This window comes from Protopterus annectens, chromosome 8.part0 (genome assembly GCF_019279795.1).
Source record: "Protopterus annectens isolate FY-2018-M chromosome 8.part0, PAN1.0, whole genome shotgun sequence".
Lineage (NCBI taxonomy): Eukaryota > Metazoa > Chordata > Ceratodontiformes > Protopteridae > Protopterus > Protopterus annectens.
In genome coordinates, this window is record NC_056741.1 from 152,484,728 (window position 1) to 152,506,853 (window position 22,126).

The 22,126-nt window shown below is 43.4% G+C and overlaps 1 protein-coding gene across 1 annotated transcript in view; it reads right to left on the reverse strand.

The window, feature by feature from the left end:
* The window catches only part of LOC122808680 (alpha-2-macroglobulin-like), a 2,380,392-nt gene that overhangs the window by 1,985,958 nt on the left and 372,308 nt on the right, over positions 1 to 22,126 (reverse strand). Inside the window, exon 4 of the mRNA XM_044079659.1 lies at positions 5,204 to 5,256. Within this exon, the coding sequence (XP_043935594.1) occupies positions 5,204 to 5,256 (53 nt within the window). The remainder of the gene's footprint in view (positions 1 to 5,203; positions 5,257 to 22,126) is intronic.

Below are 22,126 nucleotides of genomic sequence, written 5' to 3' on the forward strand. Positions count from 1 at the left end.
CGGCGATAATTCGAAGCACCCATCAGTCCTGAGTGATACCTTCCCAGGCCTTTAGGTGCTTCGAGAAACGACCCCCGACTGGCTCTGGAGCAGCACAGCCGGGCAATCCCTCAGGGACTATGAAAGGCTGAAGAGCCACGAAAGGACTCGCGGTCTCCAGTGTTGCGAGGGCCTCTGCCGCCTCTGGGACGGCGTCTTCCGGAAGAATTTCCCTCCTCTGCCTCTGGAAGGGAGTCCTCCTGCTGAGAGGGGTAAGGCTTCTGAGATCTACGGAACCACATTTTCCCTCCTCTTTTAGCCTTGGGATAAGGCCGAAAGGGAGTGGAAAATCGTGCCTCTACGGCAGTCAGAGTCTTACCCTCCTGTTCACAGCGGGTTAGCGTGTCCTTTACCTTGGGTCCAAACAGGGAGGACCCATCAAAGGGGGCGTCGGCAAATGAAGACTTAAAGGCCTCCGCGAAGTGACACAGATGGAGCCAGGCTTGTCTCCGTAGAGCAATGCCTGTACCCGCCGCTCTGCTCGCCCCTTCGGCCGCATAAGAAATGAGCCTCATGGACGAGTTCGAAATGGACGACATTGTACCCAGCTGAGAGCCAACCGTCTGGGCCAGCTCCTCAGGCAGGTTACCCAAGAGGGTATCGGATAGATCCTTAATCAGATCCCTCTGAAACCTGGTGAAGTGCGTAAGGTAGTTCAAGGACCTCAGTGTAAAGGCCGCTGAACTGAGGGTGCGCTTTCCGTACCGATCCATGCTCCTAGACTCCTTATTAGGAGGATGGATGGACGTAGAAGCCTCTGCTACATCTTGCTGGGTAGCAGATGCCACCACCAAAGCATCTACAGCCACATCTTTAGTAAGGAACTCTCTATCAGGGGGCGCCGAGAGAAATTTGTTCGGACGAGTGGGCACTGGTTCCACAGAGTCTGGGTGTTCCCACGCCCTTCGACAGATCAAATCCAAGAGCTCATCGAAGGGCGGAGACACCCAGGAGGCGGAGGGCTGAGCCCCGAAGGCCTTCAGGAACACTGACTCATCAGCAGAGGGAGGTTTGGACTGCCAGCCGCCTCGTTGTTTTAGGGCTTCCAGGATGTCTGCAAAGGAGACATCATCCGAGGACAACTTGGGGGACCCTTCTGCAACATCGAGATCAGTGTCGGATGTCAGAGACTCATCAGGGGAGTCAACGTGCTTCCTCTTGCACGATTTCTTCCTGGGAAGTTCTTCTGAAGAGGCTTCAGAAGGACCTCCAGGAGGGGGAGAAACCCCAGCGGGGGTAACCTGAGGCCCAGGGGCTCCGCTAAGGACAGGGGGACTGCCAACGACCCAGTCTCCAAATGTAGGGAAGGAGCTGGGGAAACCGTGGAGGTAGCCAAGGAAGATTTGGCTAAAGCACTCCTCATAGCCCCGAAGGCGGGACCACCAGAATCCTGGGAGGGTCCCACCTCCATGGCCACGATAGTGGACGGTACTCCCGCCGCCGACGCACCAAGAGGGAGACTTGGGACCGAAAGCATCAATCCTGAAGCCTCCCCCCCAGGGCCGAAGGAAGAAGTCCTTGTACTGAACTCCGACCCAAGAGCCGGAGTTGGAGCAAGGGTCGGGCCCGACCCTAACACCTCCACAGGTTCCACCAGCACTGGCTCCAATGGTGCCGAAGCTGTTGGAGGAGGAACCACAGTAGGGGAGTGGACCATCGGCTCCGAAGCCAAATGGGCTGGAGCCGAAACCAGCTTTTGGAACACCGGAGACTGGAAGAGTCGAAGGAGCACCCTGTCGATGTCCGAATCAGACATCTTGGATGATCTCGAGGATACCGATCGGGCCCGAACCGATTTCTCCATCGGCTCCGAAGGGCTCGGGGACCGGCTCCGAAAGGACTCAACAACTATCGGCTCCGAAGAAGGTTTCAAGGAAATTTCCCTCGGTGCCGATAAGGACTTCGGCTCCGAGGGGGAAGAGTCTGAGCCGGTAACCCTTATCGGCTCCAATATCAGTGGAGCCGATGAGGGAGACCCGCCTCTCGATGCCCCAGACCTCGGCTCCGAAACCAGAGGGGTCGAGGCTGGAGGCATCGAGGCAGACCGTTCCGACCTCGGCTCCGAAGTCCGTGGAGCCGATGGAGAAGTCTGCTTAGCTTTTTTAGCGGTCGGTTCCGACTGACTGGTCGGAGCCGACGCTTTCTTCTTTTTAGAAGGAGACGGAGAGGAAGATAAAGCCTCCTTGAAGGAAGGCTTGATTAATCCTTTGAGGATTAATTTGTTTTTCCTCTCCTGGAGGACTCTAGAAGAGAACGCGTGGCACACACTACACGACTCTTGTAGGTGTTTAGCACCTAAGCAATAGATGCACGAGGAGTGGTCATCCGTTATGGACATTTTAAAACCACACCTCGTGCATTTCTTAAACCCGGAGGGTTTGTGTACTTTCAACATAGCCAAGCCAAAACACAGTTGTCTACAACTAGAAGAAGGGTTTGTCACAAGAAAAAAATATCCCTACTTTAGTGTTAAAATTTTAAACTAAGATAGAGAGGGTCAAGACCCTCTAACTTAAACGGGTACTTGACCCACACACAACAACTAAGGTAGTAGAAACCACAGGGGAAGGCCCCTCTAACTTAAACGGGAACCTTCCCTGACAGGAAAAAACACGAAATCCTCAACCAAAACTATCAAAACACACTCGTATACAAAGAATAGCCGTTAAAACAGCTTTTGGATTTAAATCAAGCAAATTTCTGACAGGAAAAAGCCTAAATAAATAGTACTTAGCCCAGCCAAGTTGAGACCACATCTAAGCTCTGTAAGCGGCAAACGAGATCTGGGGGATTAGTGGTGGTGCATCCTGGGATAAAGATAGCTCAGCCAATAAGAGGCCTCGCTCTATAGCATAAGCGTGCCGAGCCGGAGCTGAGGGATCGGCTCCGAGCCCATCAGTGCAGAATGTAGGCGAGATAGGATCACATAACATCAGGAAGTTAATCCATATGCAGTTTTTCCTTTCTATTGTTTTAACTAATACAGATCTTTAGATTGTAGTTTTTAGGGAAAAGGGTATTACTGGAAGTTATACCATGACCTCCCCCAAAACGTGCACGCTGATTGGCCAGCGTGCACATTGTAAATCGAGTTATACTAATGGAAAAAGGTCCGGTCGCCCGGACTTTTTTCCATTAATATAACTCTACTTTTAAAACACTGTCTCGCTATGTTAAATGGGTTTAACATGAGACAGTTTAAAATAAGCAACGGAGATCTCCGTTGCTTATTTTAAAGCTGTCTCATGCTAAACCCATTTAACATAGCGAGACAGGTTTAAAAAGCAACGGAGAAAGCAAGATCTCCGTTGCTTTTTACTGTTCGCTATGTTAAATGGGTTTAACATAGCGAGACAGTTTAAAATAAGCAATGGACATCTCCGTTGCTCATTTTAAAACTGTCTCGCTATGTTAAACCCATTTAACATAGTGAACAATAAAAGCAACGGAGATCTTGCTTTCTCCGCTGCTTTGCAAACTCTGATGCACTGTGCAGGCGCAGTACATCAGAACTGCCGGATGCCAGACATCTGCGGAAGGGCAGTAAACAGGCATTATACTATGCCATTATTTAAGAAAAGTAATAGTTTCTTTTCTTAAATAATGTCATATAATAGCAATAACTCACTTCGGTGGGTAATGTTGGATTTACCCACGGTTGTCTTTGTTTGGTCCCTCGGGCTTCGCCCTCGGGACCAAACCACGCCAACCGTGGGTAAATCCAGCATTACCCACACCCAGGCGTGGGTTATTGCTATAATAGCATGGATGATCAAGGTTATAAAATGTTAATAAGTTGTTTCTTGTACTCCAGACTAATTATAGTTATATATAACTATATAACTAATTATAGTTATAGTTATACCCAACAACAGCCCTGTGTTTCTTATGCCAAGTCAAACATTCTGCTTGTGCTGTGCTGATGAGGTCATAACAAGGCCGAAATATGCATATCCACAGCTAGTGGGGTTTGGCTTTTATGGCCTGAAATTGTCCACTGAAACGACTTAAAAAGAAATACGTCATGACCATTCAGAATCACCTTATAGCTGAAACACCTGATGTTCATAAGGGTCATTTGCATATATCCCATGTGCCTCTGTTATAAGAGGTTTGAGAGGACACTCAGTGGAAGTTGTAGCTTAGCTGGAGTTTTCATTTAGTTTTTATTAATTGGTTTTTCTAAGTGATATTCTCACTCTTTGTTTTAATTTGTTATTTGGGATATTTTGCAGTCACAATAATGGTAATGGACATCAGTTGGGTATAACAGCCCTGTGTTTCTTATGCTTAGTAAAACACTTTGCTTGTGTTCTGCTGATGATGTGATAATTAGGCCAAAATATGCATATTCACAGCTAGTGGGGTTTGACTTTTATGGGCATTCAGAATCGCCATGTAGTTGTAACACCTGATTTTTCATAAGGATTATTTGCATATATTCCATGTGTCTTTGTTAAAAGAAGTTTGAGAGGTCACTCAGTGGAAGTTCTAGCTTGGCTGGAGTTTTCATTTAGTTTTTATTAATTGATTTTTGTAAGTGACCTTCTCACTCTTTTATTTAAATTCTCTTATAAAAGACCCATTGCTCCTGCTACTATTAGAACTGTCTGGATATCCTTCTTCCACACTGCCCTTGTTTCTGCATGCAAATTGTGGTATTTTATGTAACACACTGTAGTCACTGGGTGTAGCAATTTCAATGATCAATGATAATTTTGTCTTATTTTCAATGACTACTATATCTGGTTTTCTCACATCTGTTTTTTGAACTGCTGGTAATGGGTGATCCCATGTGATATAACCTTCATCATTTTCTATAATACTTTCTGGCTCATGCTTCCAGTGTTTTTCTGCTACTGTATGTAAACCAGTGGATGGATCCAAACTCCATTTGCCCGAGAAAAGGTATTTATGTATGTTGCTACAGCTGAAAACACATGTACATTTTTGAAATCCCAGGCAGTTAATTGTATGCACTTAGCTAGATAGATTTCAGTAATGGTACATCTTCAGAGGGTACATATCTCAAAGGTCCCTCTACTGGTCTAGCTTATACAGTTTATATGAACTACTGAAATGTTAACAAGTACAGTTCAAAAAACAAAAAAGTCTATACATCTATATACTACTTTGCAGGAAATAAATATTTCGGTAGTCTTACCTGAGAAAGATCAGGGATAAAATGTTCATTCAAAGTCACAGTTCGGAACTTTACTGAAAGAAAAAGACAATGTTAACATGCAGAAATAACAGAAACAGATTTCTATGGTTGATAATGAACTTTTAGCCCATCTCATCTTACCATTCCCTATCTACTGGATGAGCTGCAAACTACACTTAATTAAAATTGATTTTTCCTCTACTTACATAAAAATTGCTTTGTATGTTCCTGTTTCATGCATTTTTGAATTCTACCACTGTTTTTGAACCTACATATCTTCAGCAAGACTGCTCCAATCATCCAGTGATCCATCTATGAAACAATCCTGCTTCATAACAATTATTTATTTAACAGTGTAACTGGTGGTCCTTGGGCTATTTTATATCAAAACCTGAACCATATGGTCCTTGGATGCTTTTCAGGAGATTACTACCGGCACTTGAGTTCCTAGCAGTCGAAAACCACTACCTCAAGGCTAGGGAATCTAGCACCTTATATTTCATGTGGGCTTCTGCTCAAGCCTGAAATTGAGTAGGACTTTGGGTAAGCAGCTGTAGGGAGAGAGCAGTAGGAGGGTTTAGGAAGTGGGAGGGGAATTTTACGGTTATGGTGCAGTAAGGTAGGAAATCTTAAGGTTATGGAGTGGGAAGGGAGTTTTAGGTTTATGGAGTGGGAAGGAAGTTTTAGGTTTAGGGAGCAGGAAGGGAGTTTTAGTGTTAGGAAATGATCGGTGAATTTAGGTTTATGGAGGGGGTTGGACTTTTAGGTTAAGGGAATGATCAAGAATTTTAGGGGTTAAGGAAGGGGAGCAGAGGTTTAGGGTAAGGGATCTAGAACTCTGGTAGGGCACTGGGTAGGGGTTTTATGTGAGTTTAGGTTTTGATATGGTTGTATAGTTTTATATGGTTGGGTGCTGAAAGGAATAAATAGAGGCAGGAGATCAGGCTAGTGAGAGTTCAAGCACTTGCTCCTTTGAGCAACAGACAGCAAGCAGGAGTGTCATGTGCTAATAGCATGTGAACACCTGTTGTACACCCACTTTTTAACCTTAACCCCAGGTCAAAGTCAGACAAACAGCAAAAGTGTGTATTATAAAGGAGTGCACTTTTAGGTGACTATAGCAAGCCAAAGACTAACTGAAATGTGAGTGGCCATAATAAAGATAATGTACTAATCTTACAGTTACAGTGTTTCAATATTTAACAAATACTGCACTGTAGGATAAAAAAAAACAACTTGAATTTCTTCTAAAAGCTGCAATTAGCACCTTAGAAAACAAACAATAACAACATTAATTTTTTGTTGCATAAATAACTGGAAACTTCAAAGCAGTTCAGGACTAAAGGGGTAAAGTAGGACAGTAAGAATTAGGAACAAAAGAAAGAAAAAGTGTTTAGGATAGTAGGAGTAAACAAGTCAGAAAGCAATTGGAGAAAGAGTAACAGTATACAGTAAGGAAGGAAATAATGGCATGCAGCAAATTAGATGGAAAAATGAGTGAGGAAGGAAGAGAATGAGAAAAGCATCAAAACAAAGCAAGATTTGGGAAGGAATGATATGGAAACTAATAGCGAAGTGTATCCAGGCTGTATAACCTGTGATCAAACTCTGACAGCCATGAGAAAGATGCAGTAGTGAAACAGGACACCATATTATTAAGAAAATCAGTAGGAAGTAAATGTTAGGGAAAGGAGGAGGCACAGGGAGAAGACTGCACTAACTACTCCTCGATTTCGAAAATTAAAAGTTATGCACACACCATAACTAGGCATCTGTGTTTTCCATTTTCATTCTTCCTCAGTGAATGAGTTTTGGATCTGATCCTCGGATCCAAGTTGGCCACATACTTCAGACTTTGGTTCCAACTCTTAAGCTCCTCCCTCTACCCATAATGACCTAATCCATCCCCAGTACCTCAGATCGAGTGTGTTGCCATAAGGACCTGGATAAAAAGTTAAAGAAAGAGATAGATAAAGAATAGGGCTCAAACCCAGAACTATAGATTCTAATAAGAACTAACACATCGCAGGATTACTATAGGAAGGGGGGATGGAGGGAGAGTTGAGGAAGAATGAAAATGGACAACACTGATGCCTAGTTATGTTGAGTACATAACTTTTAAATTTATGAGTTATGTACTCACTAAAACTAGACATCTGTGTTGTCCATTTTCATTCTTCAACACATGGGTTCAGATCTAGGGTTACGACCTGTACCACTTTGCAAGGGACAATCTCTCTTTGGGCAGTTGTGTCCTGACAAAAAATTTAAAAAATGGCAAATGTCCTGAGATTTTAGGACAAAATGATTCCCTATAGTTTATGTAATAGTTGCAAAAAACAGTTATTCTGTATCTAAAATACCTAAATGTTATAAGAAACAGAATAAGCAACTAAAATGCTACAAGAATAAGCTTTTATTTAGGCAAAAAAGTTAAGTTTTAACCTTTGTACTGACCGTGGGTATGTGTCGGTCTGTAGAATCTGATGTTTGTACCAAAAAATGTCCCACTTTGGCCATTTGAAAAGGAGGCAACCCTATTCAGATATGATCCTCAGATACAACTCGGCCACATACTCTAGACTTTGGATCCAACCCTCAAGCTCCTCCCTCTACCCACAATGCCATTGTCCATCCTCAATACTTCAGATCAAGTTTGTTGCCATAGTTCCCTAAAAGGGATAGCTGGGAGAACAGAGTTCAAACCTGAAACTGTAAGTTCCAATAAACAATCTAACAGGTTCTTCCAGAAGATTATGGATGGGGATGGATGGAGGGGGGGGGGGTTGAAGAAGAATGAAAATTCACAACATTGATGCCTAGTTATGGTGAGTACATAAGTTATAAATCTGATGTTGTCCTTTTCATTCTTCCTCAATACATGGGAAAAAGTCCCCAGCTATGTTGACCTTGAGTGGCCCTCATGGAAGGATATTCAGAAGTACCGCTGAACCAAATGCAGCTCTGCTTCTGGATATTAGATCCCATTTGTAGTAAGTAACAAAGTTATGTGCATTGGACCATGTGGCTGCTGCACAAATATCATCAAAAGATGTTCTTGACCAAAAGGCAAATGAAGTACTCATAGAGCTAATTGAGTGAGCTTTGGTGGTTTATGTAGGGAAATGATTGGTTGAGAATAAATCCAAGTAATACAATATGTGATCCATTTAGCTAGAGTAACTTTAGAAACTGGATAACCCAGTCTTTTTGGAGAGAAAGAAACAAATACCTTATCTGCTTTCTGATTTGTTTTGTCTTGTGTAGGTAAAATGGAAATGCCTATACACACCTAAAACATGTAGCATGTATTCTTTATTTGAAAAATTTGGAAAGAAGACAGGCAAATACATGGATTGGTTATTATTTGATTCAGAATCTACCTTATGCAAAAAAACAAAATTAGTTTGTAAAGAAACCCTGTCTTTATGGAAAACACTGTAGGGAGTCTTTGACGCCAGAGCCTGGAGTTCAGAAATTCTTCTTGCAAGTAAGCGTCACTTTAACCGATGGACCAAATAAGAATATGCAATCAAAGGAAGTGTTGATGAAAGATGTCTTAAAGGGCTCCGCAAAGTGACAGTCACATCCAGGCATGTCTCCTTATGCCAATGCCTGAACCGGCAGCCCATGAGATGCCTTCAGCTGCATGAAAGATCAACCTCATGGAAGCATTGGAAATTGATAACAGAGTGGCCAGTTAAGAAGATGATCTCTTAAAATCCTCTGCAGACATGGACTCAGAGAGAATTTTATAGTTCTTGGTCAACTCTCTCTGTAATCTTGTGAAATGTGCCAGGTAATTAAGAGACCTCAATGCGAAGGTCACCGAGGCAAAGACTCGTTTTCCAAATCTGTCCAGTGGCCTAGATTCTCTGTATGGCAGATGAAAAGAAGAGCTCTGTTCTCTCTTTTTTTACTGGCTGCCACCACCACCACCATAGCATCTTCCAAGAATCCTTTGTTCCAGTGGGGTCTATCCTTGGGAGGAGCTAAGACTCTGTCAGGTCATTTTGGAATGGATTTGATGTTATCTGGCTCCTTCCATGCCCGGCAAAAAACTAAATCAATGAGTTCATCTGCCGGGGGGAAGGGGGGATAGCCCAAGACATAGATGGGCCGGTGTGACAAAAGGAGGTACTGCCAGAAGAGCTAGCTGGAATTTTGTAAATGATTATATGTCATTATTGAATATCAAAATGATGTATATAAAAGTTACTGTTACAAATGTATTAGAACTATAGGTCATGTGCATATCAAACTACTTGTACAGGAGTGTGTTGAAAAGGTATTTGTAGAGTACTGTGTTTGAAATGTAACCACAGAGTGCCCTACTGGAAGAGAACAGAAATGTACATGTACTATTGCAACTGTTTAAATGTATATATTTTAACAGTGTAAACTAGAATACAGGAGGCTAACTTCAGTCCAGCAAATTTCAGAAAAATAACAGTCCCTCCAGTACAGCTCTTTTGAGTGTGTACCTTTAACTCCCATGGGGTGTGGTTTGAGTCTTTAAAATATGAAGTCATTACCTTACAGTTCTAACAAATACTAATTGACAGAGGTCAAATATCAATAGAATTGTGTTTGCCATCATGTATGCTTCAATATAAAATATTCGGGTACCTTATATGTAGCATGCTTTTGGAATTATTAATGCAAATATGAACAAGCAATATTTGATGCCTAGAGGTGCAGTAGGAGGTAACTGCAGAAATGCCTGGAGGCACACTCAGCTGTAATGAGTTAACTTACTTAATGGTATCTTTCAATTTTCAATGCAGCAAGAGACACAATGTCTGTACTAGGAAACATTATGTATTCTTTTTAGAGTGAACTAATCACTAGTCTTGAAAGCATGAAGGAGTGCAATTGTTTTAAGACTTCCAGCATCTGCCAGAGATCTGAAGTGAAGCCCTTGTTTGTATATTTTTATAGGTAGATGCTAAATACTGCCACCTTAATCAATGGTTGTTATGCCTTGGTACTAGGAGTCAGATGACAAGAAGTGATGTCATTCTGCAAGCCATCCCAGCAGTAATAATTTAGATATTTTGAGAAGTCTCTTAGTGAGACAGGGTATTCTGTATTCTGTCTTGGACCTGACAACAACTAGTAGATCCATTCACCACACCTGCCTTGCTCTGTTAGTAAGTTCTTAGATTACAGTAATTCTCTTAGATACAGTCAGGAATATAGTGACAGTTTAGATGTTTTTCTTTATTTATTTGAGACTGTCCTCCAATATTCTTTTAAATATTTCCTTGGTTTTGAACTCTAATGTTACTCTGAATATATATTTAGTACTGTCTTGTTTTTTATTTATTATAAAAGATATTAAAACTTTAATTGTGGCTGATCTGTGTAGACATATTTAAGTTTTGAGAGTACTTGCATATTTATTTGGTGACGCTGTGTGGGCCACTCCTAATAGCCTTGCTCTTGGTCAAACTTCAATTTGTGTTAATATTAATATTACACAGTAAGATTGGACATCCTTTGTTAAGGGTCTTAAAAGTATCTGATAAGGAGTTGGCTGATGGCAGTGAAAACTACCTTATAATCTGGGAAAAAGGAGGCATAGTTAAATAAACTTGTGCCAGCCTTTCCCAGGTGTGTGTGTGTGTGTGTGTGTGTGTGTGTGTGTGTGTGTGTGTGTGTGTGTGTGCACGTGTGTATATATGTATGTGTGTGTGTGCGTGTGTAAATGAAAAATCAAAGAGTCTGTGTATCAGCTACTTGGGCAGGGACACAAAGTGGTTGGATAGAGAGGGTGCTGGAAGTCTTGGCTTGGCCTCTCAGCTATGATCTCAACTTTATAGCTAAGCCAGTGGGGAGTCTTATTGGGGATCTGGAGAAAGAGGGAGAAACCAGCCCTGGAATGACTGTGGTCTCTGTGTGCTGTTAAGGGAAATTGCACTAGATGCATAGGGCTGCATCTGGAAATACTGTGTGTATACTTGTTATCCTCCCAGTGTACATTGCCCACTGGTGCCAGTGGTGAGGACTGAGGCTCTTTGATTACTGATCCAGTGGTAGGTCGTCACAGTTATGGTATAAATAACAAAATGAAATAGCATGGGACAACCATTTGGAAACTGTCCTCTTTGACATCAGTTATATATTTGTTAATCTTCATAAGAAATGAACAACTAATCATTTAGCTGGAGCTGCTCTACATTTGATGCCTTTTGTCAGAAGTCCAGAGTAATTCTACTTTAATCCAAAGCATCTAAGGCTAAAATCAAGAAAACAAGTATATTTTGTGATTCTACTGCACTTTTTAAACTGTATTTTGTCTGACTAATACTTTATTTCTGTTTTTTACTCTTGCATTGCATTATTTTCTGCACTTGATTTCAACTGTACTGTTAGCCTAGACAGCATAGTCTAGATTCAGATCTGCTGAATCTAGCCTGTTATTGTTACACTTGAGCACTAAACCAGCCATCATGCATTAAGAAAATCTCCCCCACCGTCCTTGTAGTAGAAAAGTGTAGACCCAGATTTGTCTGAGCTGGGGATTGCTGGCTGAAAGTTCATTGTGTGCTTTCCTATTTTTAGATTAGCTTAAAACTGTTTAATTTCACCTATTATTTAAGTGTTGCATTTGAATGTAGCAGCACACTGCACAACGGGAGTTAGCAGTGCCCTGTATAGATGCGAACGCCTTAAAAGACAATTTTTCCCTAGACATCTGTTAGTGGAACCCTCCCAAGCTTCCCTGCTGCAAGGTGGCAACTCAGTTGCACAATGAGAAGCATTGCCACAGTTTTTCACCCCTAGGCTTCAACAGAATAAGCTCTTTTGTTAATCCTACAGCAAAATGTTGTCAAACTAGCCCATTCCCCAATATTAATTACAGTAAAAACCTGCCATAATGGACAATCAGTTTCCCACCATTTCTCCAGCCAGCCTGATTGACATGGGCATCCTGTAGCAAAATAGTAATTGCTTCTTGTGTATGGACAACCACTTACTCCTAAAACAAAGACAATATGTGCGAGATGTAATACATTATGAATTTGAAATAATTTATTTCACGCAACAACAAACTGGCAGCACACACACACACACACACACACACACACACACACACACACACACACATATGACCTCTTGCACAAAACAAGGTCACAATAAGTAAACCCACATAACAAGGAGGTACTCAATAGAAGCCTACCAAAAGATCAGAGACCTCCCAAGTGCAAACCACTTTCACACACGCGCTTGCAAAAGTAACAGAACCCACCACACATAATAACACATACCAGCGTCTCAGCAAGTAAGCAAACAATGACTCCAATGCAGAGGAGTACACAAATGCCCTGTAAAAACACTTAAACAACTGTATAGACTCAGCTGTACTTGACTGGATCAAAACCAGGTCCTCCTGAAAAAACAAGCCACCCTGGTAGACCTCAAGGAAAAATAAGTCACATAACGAAAGGAAAAAAACTGATGTCTAAGAACATGAGTGAACTTACTTAGCAGAAAAGAATACCTTCCACAGCTTGAACAAACACTTTAGATATCTTGTAAAGTCCTCTAAAACAGATTATGAAGCTAAATTAACACCCCTAGCTAAGAATAATCATAAAGCATTCTTTAGTTACCTCCAAAATCTAAAAGGGAATGCCCAGTTATGTGCCAAACTTGTAGTGGACAGTACCACTCACACTGAACCTGAGGAAAATGGCAACCTGCTAGCTGACAGATTTGGCTCAAATGTCACCCCCCTCTCCCCACCAGCCATACCCCCAAAGGATACCAGACTCCAGTCCTCTGCCTATTATCACCAAACAGCAAGCAGGTCATATCTGCTCTCTCAAAGGCCAAAAACACTGCCTCTACGGGATCAGATAACATCCCAGGCTGCTTACTAAACAATCTAATTAAAGAACTAGAGGAACCACTTGGCACTCTTTTTAACCACCTGAGTACTGGTATTGTTCCAGTAGAGTGGAGAACAGCAACAGTAATCCCCTTGCACATAGGGGGCCCATCAACCGATCATGGGAACTATAGACCCATAAGTCAAACCAGCCTTATCTGCAAGACCTGGAAAAGAATCATCATGGACCCTATCAACAAGGACACAGACGACCTTCAAACTCTTGACTTGACCCAGTTTGGCTTAGTTAAGGGTAAATCATGTCTATTAAACCTGGTGGACTTTTTTGCAAATTTCACCAATGCCCTGGATGAAGACAAAACAGTACATACAGCCTGTCTTTACTTAGCCAAGGTTTTTGACACAATCCCCAACTCGGGTATCATTGAGAAACTCTCCCAGCTGAGGAATACTACAAAAATGGATTGACTACAAAAATAGCATTTGATAGTATCCCACATTCATGGATAAAACAGTGCTTAAAATGTATAAGATACACCCTACACTGATCAATCACATAGCAGCAACCATATAACATTGGCAAGCCACTTTGCAATTAAGCCATGATAAAGGACAAATTATTATTCCAAGGATAAACATTCAAAGGGGGACATTCCAGGGTGACTCCCCATCACCGCTGCTATTCTGTCGTGCCCTTAACTCATTAAGCTGACTGCTTAACAGATTAGGTCATGGCTATAATTTGGCCCCCAAAAAACAACAAAGTGCAAAGACTTGTCATGTTCTCTTTGTCAGTAATTTAAAACTGCATAGTTCATCAGAAGAGGAACTGAAAGCACAACTACAAGTAGTCAAAGCCTTTTCAGATTATATAAGAATGTCAATTTTCTTTGATAAATGTGCAAAAGCAACCTTTAAAGCATGAAAGCTACAGCGACAAGAAAACATTAATCTGGGACAGGAATGTGATATAAAAGAACTTGAGCATGAGGGAGTGTATAAATATTTGGGAATTGATGAAGGATCAACAGTAAAACATGAAAAACTGTGAATAAAACTCAGTAAGGAATATTTTAGAAGGCTAAAATTAATACTAAAACAGCAATGACATCTAGGAACAAAATACAAGCTACAAACCAATTTGCTCTTCCTGTCCTAACTTACATTTTTGGAGTGATTGACTGGCCCTAAAACGTGTTGGAGCGGTTAGACAGGAAAACAAGGATTGCTTTTTGCTCATGAAATGATTTAGAAAAATGAGTGCATACCAAGATTATTTTTCCCATGTTTTGAAGGAGGCGTGGGCATCCTTGAAATTGATTACATGTATAGATCAGCAATCGTGGGACTGCATGCATATCTGTTGACTTCACAAGACCCGAACATAGTGAAAGTTTTGAAACATAAGGAGGATAAATCTAAGATGGCTTTCCTGCGTAGTTTAGCAGAAGCATATCGGCATCAAGCGGGGATAGAAATCAAACCAGAAGTAAATAAAAATCAGGTAGCACCTGAAAGTGCCAAAAAACAAAACAAAAAACAGGGTCAGATGAGAAGGGAAGAAATGTGGAAAATGCATAAATATATTTGCAAGTATAGAAAACTCCTGTAAGAACCTCATATTGATCAGAATGGAATGCAGGAATGGTTAAGGAGAGGCAAATTCAAACGAAAAGATGAAAGGTTAATATTGGCAGCCGAAAACAGTGGACTATGTACACGTTGGTTTACAAAGTCCATTGAACATGTGGGAGAAACAGACAAATGTAGGTTTTGTAAACAGAATTGGAAACAGTTGCACACCTTGCTGCTGGTTGTGATATTCTAACGGCAGAAGGACTGTATACTGAAAAGCATAATAATATGGCAAGACTGTTCCACTGTGGATTTGCAAACATTATAACATTGAATTAGTTGAAAAACACTGGAAACATTAGCCACAAAGCATCACAGAAAATGATGAAGTCTACATCACATGGGATCACCCATTATCAACAGTTCAAAATCAGATGTGGGAAAACCAGATACAGTGGTCCATGAAAAGAAGACAAAAATAGAAGTTATGTTCTTACCATAACGTTCCATGTTAGTTGTCTTCTTCTCGACTTCTTTCTTGCTGGATGGGTTCGGAGCTGACCTCGGCTCCGACTCGGCCACTCTAAAAGCTCGAGAGTTGGTTCCACCGGCTCGAGGCTCCCCTTATATCCCACAATGCTAGGCGGTATTACCTCAGATCTCATTTGTAAGCTAGGCCCAGCCAATAATAAATCCAGAACTACTGGAAAAAGGGAAAACCACCTCTATAAAAGGAAGGAAGAAGGTGACCTGAAACCTGATGAAGGAATATATGCAAAGTATAGCATATACATATATACAATAGAGGTGGAAGAAAGAGAGGTCACAATCAAAACTCCTCTAGGTCTGTCCAGGCTAGGGGGAAGGAGGGTGGGACGCAAGAAAGAAGGCGAGAAGAAGACAACTAACATGGAACGTTATGGTAAGAACATAACTTCTATATGTTAAGTTGTCTATCTTGCATTCATTCTTGCTGGATGGGACCGCGTCCCTAGCACCTTGTCCCGGGTGGCCTATCGGAACAGACTCTTGAGAACAGTGGAACCAAAATTAGCTCTATGTCTAGAAGCTAGATCCAACTTGTAATGAGAAATGAAAGTGTGAGGAGTAGCCCATGTAGCTGCTGCACAAATGGAATCAATAGGCAGCCTGTCTTGGAAAGCTAAAGAGGTAGCCAAAGCCCTAGTCGAATGAGCCTTAGGTTTGTTAGGCAACTTTTGGTGTCTAATTTCATACACAAAGGAAATCAGGGATGTTAGCCATCTGGAGAGTGATACCTTAGAAACTGCAAGGCCCTCTCTACGTTCTGCATAAGAGACAAACAACTGGTCAGTTTTTCTGATCTGTTTGGTCCTGTCCAAATAATATCTCAATTGACGATGAACATCTAGCCAATGCAATTTTTGTTCAGACCTGTTAGAAAAGTTAGGAAAAAACACAGGGAGGTCTATGTCTTGATTTAGATTTGCCACAGAGGCTACTTTAGGTAAGAAGGATGGATTGGTCCGTAAGGATACCCTATCCTTATGAAACAACAGATAGGGTGGTCGACAGCTGAGTGCATGAAGTTCTGAGACCCTTCTAGCTGAAGTAATAGCTACCAGAAAGAGAGTCTTCCAGGATAGCAATTTCATTGAACAAGAAGCTGCAGGTTAAAAAGAGGGAAGAATCAAAGATGTGAGAACTAAATTAAGGTCCCAAGAAGGAGGAGGAGTTCTTATCGGAGGCTTAAGGAGAAAAACTCCCTTCAAGAACGCTTTGCAAAGCTTGTGGGACATGATGGCAGAATCTGAGATGCCCACATGAAAGTTAGATATAGCTGCCAATTGAACTTTAAGAGTAGGAGGAGATGAACCTGCATGAAAAAGTTCAGCTAGAAAATCCAGAACTGTTTGGATGGGAGCAGTGAAAGGATCTAAGTCCCTTCCTTGAGCCCAATAGGCGAAACGTTTCCATTTACTCAGATAAATCTTCTGAGTGGAAGATTTATGGGAAGCTATCAATATATCTCGAACAGAGTGAGATATTTGAGGAAGCCTGGCTAAGGTTGGAACTGGAGGAACCAAGCAGTGAGGTTCAGAGAGGGGAGGGAGCGATGTAACTGACCCGACTGATGGATCAAAAGATCTGGAACTAGGTCCAGATGCCAAGGTTGCTCCAACAGAAATTGATGTAGAAAGGGGAACCAAACCTGTTGAGGCCAGTAAGGAGCAATGAGGATCAATGAGGCCTTCTGAGCGATAGCTTTCTGTATCACTTGAGAGATTAGTGGGAAGGGAGGAAAAGCATACAGAAGTCCCCGGGGCCAAACTTGGACTAGAGCGTCTCTGCTGGGCTGGCCTGGTAACGGAAATAGGGTGAAATAATCTCTGCACTTGCTGTTTTGGGGAGTAGCAAAAAGGTCGCAGCAAGGCTGACCCCACTTGAGAAAAATTTTCTCCAAAATAGAATCTTTCAGAGACCACTTGTGAGGCATGAGGATAGCTCTGCTCAACTTGTCCGCGATAAGATTGGACTTCCCGGGGATGTGCGTTGCAATCAGAAACCGCTGAGAAGAAATCGCCCATTGCCACAGTCTGAGTGCTTCTCGACATAGGGGATAGGACCTGGTTCCGCCTTGTTTGTTGATATACCACACTACAGACATGTTGTCCGTCTGGATTGCTATCGTTCCCAAGGGAAGAGAGTCTTGATGGGCTTGCAACGCTAAAAGCACTGCTCTCATCTCTAGAACATTTATATGCAAGTGGCGTTCGTCTGGTTGCCATATGCCCTGGACTGTTCTGCCCTAATAATGCCCCCCCCACCCGATCAGGGAGGCGTCCGTTGTCAGAGTAGCAACCGGAGGAGGAGGAACAAAGGGTCTTCCCGGGGAGAGCTGGGGGGAAGAAATCCACCAAAGAAGATGATTCTTGCATGCTTGCGTAATCATAATGGTGTGGGACATCGGAAGTTGTTGGTATGACCATTGTGTGAAGAGCATCCATTGAAGGATTCTCATGTGAAATCTGGCTAATAGAAGTAGAGGGATAGCAGCCGCCATAATCCCTAGTACTTTCAGAACTAATCTGACTCTGGCTCTGTTGCTGTGGAAGAGAAGGGAGACCAGTTTGCGTATGTCTGCTATTCTTTGGTCTGTGAGTCTCGCAGACATGTTGACTGTGTCTAGATTTGCGCCTATGAAGGTAATAGCACGACAAGGCGACAAAACAGACTTTTCGCAATTTATTGAGATACCTAACTTTTGACAAATGCGAAAGGTGTAGTCTCTGGCCATTAGAAGATGATGCCTGGTAGGAGCTGTGAGGAGCCAGTCATCTAAGTATGGAAACACCTGGAATCCTTGACGTCTCAGGTGAGAAGCTACCACTGCCATGCATTTGGTAAACACCCGGGGGGCAGTGGTGAGTCCAAAGGGCAGGGCTCTGAATTGAAAGTGACTGGTTCCCAGCCTGAAGCGGAGGAATCTCCTGGAGTGTCTGTTCATTTTTATATGATAGTACGCATCCTGGAGGTCTATAGAGCACATCCAGTTTTCCTTTCCCAATAGGGGTAGGATGGATTGTAGCGTGACCATCCGAAATCTTGTTTTCTTGACCGACTTGTTCAAGATACTGAGATCCAAAATGGGTCTCCAGTCCCCTGTTTTCTTTGGAACCAAAAAGAACTTGGAGTAGATTCCGGATCCTTGCTGGTCTGCTGGCACTGGCTGAATGGCTCTTTTTGCAAGCAACTTTGAAATTTCCAACGCTGCTTGATCCCTTTGAGCGGGTGGAACATCTGGAAGGGATTTTTTTGATTGATTTGGAACACGAAAGAATGGAATAGCCTTCGGAAATGATGGACTGTACCCACTTGTCTTGAGTTAGGGATCGCCAGGCTTCTGGGTACAGTGATAATCTTCCCCCGACTGCCTCCAAAGGTGGACAGTCGGGCAACACCTCAGGGATGCTGGAAGGGCTTATCGGAAAAGGTTTCTCGATTGCCCTGGTTCTGCGGACCCCCCCTGCCCCTAGGGCGACGTCTACCATTGTTGTTCCCTCCTCTGCCTCTGGAGGGGAACCGACTCTGTGCATCAGGCAAAGTCCCTTGAGATTGTTTGTGGAACCACATTTTCCCACTTTTCTGGCCTTTGGGGTAAGGCCTAGAAGGAGTAGAAAAACGGACTCCGACGGCAGAAAGAGTTTTGCCATCCGTCTCGCACCTCGTCAAGGTTTCTTTCACTTGAGGACCAAAGAGGGATGATCCATCAAACGGGGAATTAGTGAAAGACGTTTTAAAGGGGTCCGCAAAATTGCATAGCCGCATCCAGGCATGCCGGCGTAAGGCCACACCTGTCCCTGCAGCTCTGCTCGCTCCATCAGCCGCATATGAGAGGAGGCGCATGGAGGAGTTAGCTATAGAATTTAGGGTAGCCAGCTGAGCGTTCATCTTATCCTGAAAACCCGCAGCTGTAGGATCCTTTAACATCTCACTCGCTTCCTTGATCAAGTCTCTTTGAAGACGAGTGAAATGACAGAGGTAGTTCAGCGAACGCATAGCAAAGGTCGCTGATGAAAACATCCGCTTCCCGTACCTGTCCATAGACCTAGATTCCTTGTTAGGAGGATGGACAGGCACCGAAGGATCAGCTAGCTCCTTCTTAGTGGCGGCAGCTACCACCATAGCATCCACAGAAACTCCCTTAGTCAGAAATTGCTTATCTGCTGGTGCTGTGATAAACTTTGAAGGTCTCCTGGGGGTGGGGTCCACAGAGTCAGGAGCCGTCCAAGCCTTTTTAGCTACCACCTGCATGAGTGGGTCAAAGCGCGAGGACACCCAGGAGGTGGAAGGGCGAGAGCCAAATGCCTCAAGATACACAGATTCATCCTCCGAAGGGTTAAGGGCTGGCCAATTTCCCCTCTGTTTCAGGATCTCTAGAATGTCTGCAAAGGAGACATCTTCAGAAGGGGAACTGGGGGAACCCTCGGAATCCTCTAAATCCGTGTCAGAGGTGACATACTCAGGTGAGTCTATGTGCTTCCTCTTGCACTTTCTCTTCCTAGGGGGCTCCCCTGCCAACTCAGGAGAGGCCTCGGAAGAAGATGAGATCCCCACAGGGGATTCTTGAGGAGCTGGCTCTCTGCGGTCTGGGATGAGGGAGTGAGCAGACATAACCTGAGGCACCGAAGAAGGAGGGACGGACGGAGCCGACTGTGGAGTTGAACCGGGTTCCAACACACTCCGCATGACCTCGAAGGCACCCCTGTCAGGCAGAGCCAAAGGTCCCCGCTCCGAAAAACTGAGAACCTCCCTCGGCACCGACAGCGATGGCTCTGAAGCCGATGTCGGAGCCGAACTCACCAGCGCCGAAGCGCCGAGAGGGAGAGCGGGGTCGGACAAGGGTCCGATGCCACTCACCCCCTCGGAGCCGACGAGGGAAGTCCGGCGCCGAGATTCTTCCAAGGAAGAAATCGGAGCCGACAGCGGAACCGAAGACAATTGTATCGGTTCCGACGCTACCACAGTCTCGGTTCCGAAACGCCCCGGCTCCGAGCTCAAAGGAGTCGGAGGAGGAACATTTTGAGGGATAGGGTTAAGCATCGACTGATGAGTCGGGCTCTGAAGCATTTGGGCCAGTGCCTCGGACTTAAGAAGTCGACTCACTACCCTCTGAAGATCATGATCCGAGAGCCTCGATGATCTAGAGGAGTGAGATCTATGGCTCCGTTCAGACAGCAAGGGAGATGCTGGAGCCGAATGAACGGAGCCAAGGGATGGTGACCTGGACCTCTTTCTAGATGTCGGTTCCGATAGTATGATCGGACCCGACTCAGAAATTTCCAATGCCTCGGCTCCAGCTGGAGCCGAGGGAACCACAGAAGTAGCAGTTCGAGTCTCATCGGCTCCAGCCGGAGCCGATGTCGTAGTAGGCTTCGAAGCTTTAGGCGTCGACTCAGTAGCTGGAGCCGAGGACCTATGAGCCTTAGAGGGTTTACCCGAAGTAGCAGTAGGGGGACCCTCAGGCTTAAGCAAGCCCCTTAAGATGAGTTTGTTCTTTCTTTCCTGCAGGACTCTAGGGCTGAAGCCATGGCATACAGCACAAGAGTCCTGCAGGTGTAAAGGTCCCAGGCAGTACACACAAGAAGTGTGACCGTCTGTCAGAGACATTTTCTGACAGCACGAGTCACACTTCTTGAAGCCTGAGACCTTCGAATCCTTGGACATGACAAGGAACAAGTGTAAACACACACAAACACGAACACACCGATTACACTATGAAGTAAAAACAACAACTTAAACTAAGTAATTAGCTGTTTACTGTTATAAGTCCCTACAGAAAACACACACACTCCAAGGGAATGGGAGGGCCCGAAGGCCTAAGGGAAGAACTATAAGTTCTTAAGGTAAAAAAAAATAAAGAAAACTAGATTAAAGGGATCTAAGACCTTTAAGGTAAGGGGAAACTGTATGGAAAACTAAATTAAAGGGTTTCTAAACAACTTTTTAAACTAGTTCCTACACTAACCTGAAGCCGGTGAAGCAACACGTCTCGATAGCTGTAGCGGCAAACGAGATCTGAGGTAATACCGCCTAGCATTGTGGGATATAAGGGGAGCCTCGAGCCGGTGGAACCAACTCTCGAGCTTTTAGAGTGGCCGAGTCGGAGCCGAGGTCGGCTCCGAACCCATCCAGCAAGAATGAAGGCGAGATAGACAACTTAACATGTAGCATTAACCACTGAAATCGCTACATCCAATGACTATAATGTCTTGCGTACAGAGAGACATACAGTCCTAAAATATCAGGATTTGCAGGCAGAAATGAGAGCAACATGGAAGAAGGATACCCAGACAGTTCCAATAGTAGTAGGGGCAACAGGTCTTATAAAAAATAATCTACAATTATATTTAGATATGTTACCAATACATTTAAATTCAAACGAATTGCAGGAGTCATGAGTGGGCACATTGTTGGTGCTGTGAAGAGCACTTGTGGTTGACATCAAAGATTGAAACAATACTAATTTAATGAACTTTAATTATACTTTGACTTAGGAATGGGGTTCATTCCTGTCATGGTATTAGAAACCCAAAAGATGTGGAGAGATAAAAAAATGAGGATTACATGTACAGATCTGTGATAGTGGGACTGCATACATATCTGTTGACTTTACAAGACCCAAACATAGGGAACGTTTTGAAACATGAGGAGAACAAACCGAAGATGACTTCCCTGCTTAGTTTAGCAGAAGTATATTGGCATCAAGTCGAAATGGAAATCATACCAGACGTAGATAAAAATCAGGCAGCAACTGAATGCACCAGAAAAACAAAGGAAAGAATATAAGGTGAATGATCAGATGAGAAGGCAAGAAATGCAGAAAATGCATTAATATAGTTGCAAGTACAGGAAACTCTTGGAACAACTTTATGTTGATCATGATCAAACGCAGGAATGGTTAAGGAGGGGTGAGTTTAAACCAAAGGATGAAAGGTTAATATTGGCAG